Source organism: Prunus mume, linkage group LG4 (genome assembly GCF_029339155.1).
Source record: "Prunus mume cultivar Tortuosa linkage group LG4, ASM2933915v1, whole genome shotgun sequence".
NCBI classification, from domain to species: Eukaryota; Viridiplantae; Streptophyta; class Magnoliopsida; order Rosales; family Rosaceae; genus Prunus; species Prunus mume.
In genome coordinates, this window is record NC_142701.1 from 6,709,819 (window position 1) to 6,716,829 (window position 7,011).

A 7,011-nucleotide genomic window follows, 5' to 3' on the forward strand; every position below is an offset into this window, starting at 1 on the left:
GGGAGCTAAGAGAAAATGAGCATAAAGAAAGGATTAAGGCTTGAGATTTTGGGTGTTTTCAGTAGCTAGATGAAGTGCCTGCAATGTCTACATTTTCTTACCAAAAAGGTACTTAATAGCTCGCATTGATTTTGAATGAAACAACTCCAAAATGAGTTAATTACGTAATTGTGTGAAGGAAAAATTTAAAGACAAAATTGAAAATAGATCCTTTTACATGAACAATTGAAAGTATTTTATCATGAAATGTACAACAAAGTGCATCGATAAAATTGTAACACAGATCATAAGGTAATTAATTGCATATTTTGATGCATCAAATTATTCCAAAAAATGGAAAAACATTTACTTAAATATCATCATATTATAGAACAAGCATGAGGATTCTCATCACTAAAGGCAGCAGTGGTTTGATAGCCATAAGCACTAGTGGAATTTGCAGGATTTTGAGAATAGCCATGAGAAGGGCCATCGTAGCCATGCTTGTAGTAGTTGTACCATGATGAAGGCTGAGGTGCATAGTCGTTGAGTGGGCCATTGCACTGCTGATTATAATATTGATCTGTACTGAAGTTATTGTGGTCTGCGCTGTAGGGGAACTGCCACAGCTCAGCCCTACGACCAGTCTTCCGGACTGTCTTGAGAACCTTCTTCTGGTCAGCCCATCCGGTGATCGTCACCTTCTGCATGGCCATGTCTATATCAACGTTGTCCACACCTAATCCAAATCAAAGTGCAAACCATTAAGATAATAAGGTAACAAAATCAAAAATCAAAACACAGAGCTAGAAAGTCGATCTGCAACCCAGATGTGGACATCAGGAACAAAAATGTAGAACCTGAATTTCTAATTTTACTTATTCTCCCTCCTCTTGCACTCTTCCATCTCTCTCCTTTCTTTCATCCCTCTAATTTACTATCTTAATGGTGTTACATATACACCAAACTCAATTTGGTGGTGTACATATACCTTTTAGCTTTTGAAGGGCACTTCTAACCTTGCTCTCACATCCGGGGCAGTCCATATGGACTCTCATCTCTACTGTCTGAGAATTGAAAAGCATCATGTCAAAGTGGTTTTGTAATCAATAGTCAGATAATATCATCTCAACTTCATTTCATTTGTTACCCAAAAAAAAGCATAGAAACAGAGCAGAAACAGAAGTTGTCTTACCGTCATTCTGCTTTTGCAAATGGTTGAAGAAATCTTTATGAGCTTTTCTGTATGTAGCTGTATCTATGAAATTGACAGTGTATATATATATAGTTTATTATGAATTTCGTGCACCGACTTTAATCTCCTTCTACCTGTCTTGCAGGTTACAGATGGGATCTTTAAGCAAGACATTACTTAGCAAGTATCCCATATTTCGACCAATAACAAGGGGCCACCTGTCCTGCTCCATCTCCTTTATGGGATCCATTACAAGCTACAAGGTTTAGAGAGGGGCATTGACTTCGTATTTAATACTAAGTCAAATTAATTATTTCTCAGATATTAATTGTTGAATATAATGCATGACTGAAATAGTTGACCGTTGGAGTAGGAAATTTTGAGTCTAAGAAAGGCACATGTATACTGGCCAAAACTGCCGGATCATGTTTTAGTGTTTTTGGTTCTGAGACGGGACCATGTCTGATATGGGAAATATTATGGCCACATGTTAGAATGTGGTTTTAATTCTTCTAAGCATGTGTCAATGCCTTACATTTCTTCCCTTCTCAGTTCAATCAAGCGAAACCAAGCTACGCTAGATTGCCATTGGTTTTGTTGATGATGATCACTATATCCAGGTATGAATTTATTTGTTTACGTTATATAGTTTAATTTTATATGCTATGCTATAGATACGGTCATCCTAATGACTGACGAAAATGCACCCATTACAGAATTGAGATTATAAATCTAATAATTCTACTTATTTCCTTATATTCCTTTTTTGGTGGGACAAACTTCATAAGGGTCTGAATGAGTTCTAAAGTTCTAAAGTTCCATGAGTTCTAATACAAACATCCAATAACTAATCAAAACAACAAAAGTTTCATGAGTTCTAATAGACGCATGCTAGCAAGTCAGTTAACCATGACGAAGTTGACATGTCATGGTAGACCGCATGTTTGTACCCTCTAAAATCTGCTGCAGGGTCTCAACTGCTTGATAAACTTGGAAAGGCCTTGTACGCAATGCAACTGATTCCCCTAATGCCACGAGCGGCCTAGTACAGGACAACATATCCAGCAAAGAATTTGAACTTAATGCCTTAGTAAAAAGTACAAAATTGAAAAAGTTGAAGTCATAACAAATTTATAATTTTACCTCGGTGAGTCCTCTTCATATCTAAAAAACAATATTAAGTACAAACTCAATAACGAATTTGGTAGATGATCACTGAAACAAAAAACGAATTCACTAGAACAAGAAACGAATTCAGTGAGACTACCAAAAACGGAAGCAAATTCGGTGGACTACCACCAAAAACTGAAACAGATTCGGTGGACTACCACTGAAAAATGAAAACACATTCAGTGGACAGCCACTGAAAAATAGAAACAAATTCGGTGGATTCCCACTGAAACAAGGTAATTTAAGAAATGGGGTTCATGAGGGTAATTTATGAAGAAAATGGGGTGTAGTGAGTAATTTTAAATTTTACTAAAATTCAATGAGGTGTAAAGAGAATCAGGGTGCAAAGAGAAAATTTTGGGGTGCCAATAAAATCATCCTTAAGTTTATAGAGTTCAATATATTTCAATTGATTTCTATAAATTCCACATAGAGTTTGACTGATTTCCTAAGTTGATTAGAGTTCAAAAAAAAATTCCCTTTTCTTTGGGCTATTTATTGTTTTCTCATATTTTCAAAATAGAAAATTACCTTTACAAAAACAGAACGTCCAAACAGTATACATCAAAAGAAAAAAAAAAGTATATGTTTTGTTCAAATGTGCAACCAAATAAGGATTTATGTCTGCATATTTATGAAAAATAAGTAAAAACATAAAAGTTAATTCATGACCAAAAAAATGATAAGTAAATTATAATTATAAATGCATAAAAACAAATAAGTATCTGCTTCATTGCTTATCTTTAACTCCCGTCATTCATAGCATCTCTCCACATATTTGAAGATATTCCAACCCTCCATTGGTTAGCATTCACGCATTGTTGTTCTTGGGTTTGAAAAACTTGGTCATAATTATTTCCTTCACTTTCTGGTAATGATGACAATGTTGAATGGTCGTTGTTTCTTTTAATAGGAAATTCATCAAAATGACACTCCTTGCGCAGAAAATTGTGCAGCCTTGCACAAGCTAAGACTAACTCTGCTTGTGTCTTATATGGAAATGGAGGGGCAGACTTAAAAATTGTGAATCATGACTAAAATATACCGAATATTCTCTCGATTACGTTTCTCAAGGAAGCATATCTAAGATTGAACAACTCGACTGTATTTTAGGGATCACGACCTTGACCGACAAAATCCTGAAGATGATATCGAACACCTCGAAACGAAGCTAAAAATTGACGTTGATTTGGGAATCCACAATCCACTGAGAAATTTTTACCTGTATATGCGATATAAGTCCAATTAATATTTACAATATTACCTAATATAGACAAAAATAAATAAATAGGTACCTTGTGGCACTTTAAGTTCGTTCCTCCTTGATAAAGAATCATTTAACACTTTGGAATCATGAGCTGAACCCTCCCATCCGCTAAGAACATATATAGTAACTAAATAGTTCATTCTGGACCAAAAGACAAAAGTGAAAAAGCATAAAGGCACATAAAACACAAGCAATACTCACAAGTAAGACAATAAATAGGACCAAATAGTTCATTCTAAACCAAAGTTGAATAAATTCCAAACTAATAAAGTCTTAACACTTCTCCAAAATGGTAAATACTTCCAAACCAAAGTTATAAAAATAGTTTAAACCAAAATTTCAACATAATCTAAAATGGTAAACATAATCTCAAAGAACCACACTCATTCCATATTGTATAGTATCCATTCTGAGCGCTCTTCAAGTAACATTTTTAGGAACACATTTTTCATTCCAACTTATGAACCAGCCCAAGCGCTTTGTAACAAGCACGACTATCGAAGTTTGGAGTCTTCTCGATAGCATCCTAAACATTGTTGGTTTTCTCTCTCTCTTTCTCTCTTTTCTCCATTAGGCTATGCAATCCTCGAATTTTAGTGGTAATTGCAGCAATTGAATACGTGCCCACATAAATTTTTTTCTACCAGTTCTCGAGTTATGGTTTCAACTGAACTTAGTATTTTCTTTAGACTCGGTTTTAGGTTTCTTTCTTGGAGAGAGCTTTTCTAATGGAGCCTCCAAATTTGTGTCTAGAAAAGGTGATGAAGTAAAATTACCAGATGACAAAGTTTGGTATGGTGTTTCATTTTAACTTGGTACAAATGCCTCATTGGTATCCTGCAATCTGGTAGGTCTACTTTCTCCAACTTCATACTTTTTAGCATCGGTATCATCACCAAGTCCAATTGAGTTTTTCCTAGTAGTCGTTCCATTGCCAATTGCAATTACCAAATCCTCATAGTCTGCAAATGTTTCTCTTTGAAGATGCACTTGACTTAGGTGGGACTAGCAAAAACCAAAAATATAGAAGAAAAAAAATTAATAACATGCATAAAGTGTGAAAGTTATCAATGTAGAGTAATATTTAACAAAATTGAAATCTAACCTTAAAGTAATCTTGCCATACTTCTTCAGTAGTTGTGAATTTCTTTGAGACGGAGTCCCACCCAAATCCAGAACAATGATGCATAAGCTGAGTAAAACTATGATATCTTGTCTTAAACCATTTCAAACGGCTCTGATATTAAAGATAAGTTTTTTGGCATCCAAGTTTTGCATTAAGAACAGGAAGTATCTTGCTTTCTACTATTTGCTTGTTTGGCAAATCATTAGAATCGCGCTATCCACGGTTAGCAACATCAACCATTAGTTCTAACAGCATATTGCTCTCTTTCGAAGTCCATGGGTTATAAGGTGTTTTTGCTTTTCCAACAATTAATAAATAAATAAATAAGGAAAAGGCATAACCAATAAAAAAGTAGGAATGCTTACTGTATGATATGATGTATAGAAAATGACGCCATGGTTTGCTTACTCTATATATCTATCTATATATATATATAGTTCGTAATTAGTTACTTATATATCTAGCCATGGTTTGCCATCATATATATACTGTACAGAAAATGACGCCATGGTTATGTAACAGGGGTGAAAAACGCCTTTAATTTTTCGACCCTTGTCCGGCACTTAGACTCCACCTAAGTCAGCCTTCTCTTCACCTCAAAACCCGTGAGGCTTTAGAGTACACGCAGCGGAACAAATGATACCAACGCCCACAAGTGAGACTTGCCTCACGCAGGAAACTTTCGCACACACATATACGGGAAAGCTCCCAACCTTCTATTCACAATAGCAAAGGATTACAAATTTTCAGTATCAGTTGGATTACCACATCACTTGGTATCTCAACCACACACCTTCACAAGGTATTTATAAGCCTACACTATGTAGATGACACCCCCATCTACGTAGGAAACCTTGCCAACCGTTAGATTAGCCACCTAGACATGTTTTCCCTCCACAAAAACCTGTCTAGCACTCACAAGCCGTCACCTTGTAGACCACTCATGCCATCATGGGGCAGATTTTTCTCCTTAAAAATCTCTCCACTACTTGGAACATGCTGCCACTATCAAGTAACCACCCACTAATGCTCCAAGATTTGCCACAACCCGAGTTTTAAGCATGCAGCACCTCTAGCCACGTCCAACCACCCTGGACTGCTCAAAAACTGTTTTGCCCACGTCCTAGACCCACTCCAGCACGTCTCTAGCCAAACTGCCATGTTTAGCCACGTCCAGCACAATCTGCCGCGTGCATGTGCAATCTGCCTTTTGAGCGCTGCCTTGCACTGCACAGCTTGCCTTGCACGCTACCTACCTTCATGTGTGCTGCGCTGCGCAATCTGCCTTGCGCACTATGCGCTGCCTTCCTTGTGTGATGCGCTGCGCTCCTGCCATGTCTTGGCTGCCAATTCCCAGCCCAAAAGACATGTCTCCCGACCTTGTCTTGCTTTACGAGTGCACCTCCCACGCACCCTTGGCTTACCTTGGCATGGTACAAAACATCAAAACCGTCCCATGGCCTATGCCAACTTGTAAGGGTCTTACAGTTACCCACAACCAAATAAAAATTAAAAAAAATAAGGAAAGTAGAAAAAATAATTGGGATGCTTTTGTACATGGATATATATACAACAACAACAACTACTCAAAGACTATCAATCATACGATTGCAAGAAGAGGGGTATCAAAGATCATACATATATGAAAGTGTAGAAAAAGAGAATAAATTTTTTATCCCCACTTGACAGGACCCGCCCGTATTCCCCTTAAGAATCCATGGCAAACCTTGCTTCCCATTTGACATCTACCTAATGTCGACCCACTTTACTAAAAAGCCTTGTAGCCCTAATTTAAATGGATAAATAGTTCGACTTCTACCAAAATTTAGACAACATCTCCCCCGTACTTGGAACAATTCCCAAATTACCATCCCTGCAAACACCAGAACAACCCAACTTCCAACATGTACAAGGTAAGGGCATGCACAACACTTAAGACTAATCCAAAGGGCTTCACACCCTCAATCAAAACTCGAAACGAGCAAGCAGAGCATCTAAAGATTCAGTGTAAAACTAGGGGAAAGTAAAGTAGAGAAAGATAAAGGAGGAATTCCTATAGTGTGGATAACGGTGATGCCTCGACGTGGTGATCTCAACCTCAGATATCTAGGATATTTAGGACCTGTAGTCTCAATGCACATGCTCAAGAAACCTCAAACCTGGAACGTAAAATCCACATATATACATGTATACATATATATATATATATACACAGAGAGCTTCCATTGAGGGATCCCTCAAATAAGCTTATTTGAGGGACAACTCTTATAGGGC

The 7,011-nt window shown here is 37.1% G+C and overlaps 1 protein-coding gene across 2 annotated transcripts; it reads right to left on the bottom strand.

Annotated features, from left to right (window-relative positions):
• Positions 1-287: 287 nt before the first annotated feature.
• LOC103328476 (heavy metal-associated isoprenylated plant protein 28-like) lies at positions 288-1,250 on the bottom strand. 2 transcript variants are annotated; one of them, XM_089050903.1, is made up of 3 exons: positions 1,175-1,250; positions 971-1,046; positions 288-718 (listed from the first exon to the last, which is right to left on the bottom strand). In XM_089050903.1, exons 1-3 carry the CDS (start codon positions 1,178-1,180, stop codon positions 360-362), a joined length of 441 nt encoding a protein of 146 aa, XP_088907029.1. In that variant the 5' UTR covers positions 1,181-1,250; the 3' UTR covers positions 288-359. The 2 variants fall into 2 exon arrangements, with proteins under 2 accessions (XP_088907029.1, XP_088907028.1); XM_089050902.1 differs by lacking the exon at positions 1,175-1,250 and having other exon boundaries at positions 971-1,154.
• Between the last annotated feature and the right edge of the window lie 5,761 nt (positions 1,251-7,011).

Coding starts and splice junctions, on each gene's coding strand:
- LOC103328476 (XM_089050902.1), bottom strand. CDS start 1,067: ATGATGCTTTTCAATTCTCAGACAGTAGAGATGAGAGTCCATATGGAC. Junction 719..970: donor TGCCCTTCAAAAGCTAAAAG/GTATATGTACAC, acceptor GATTTGGATTAG/GTGTGGACAACGTTGATATA.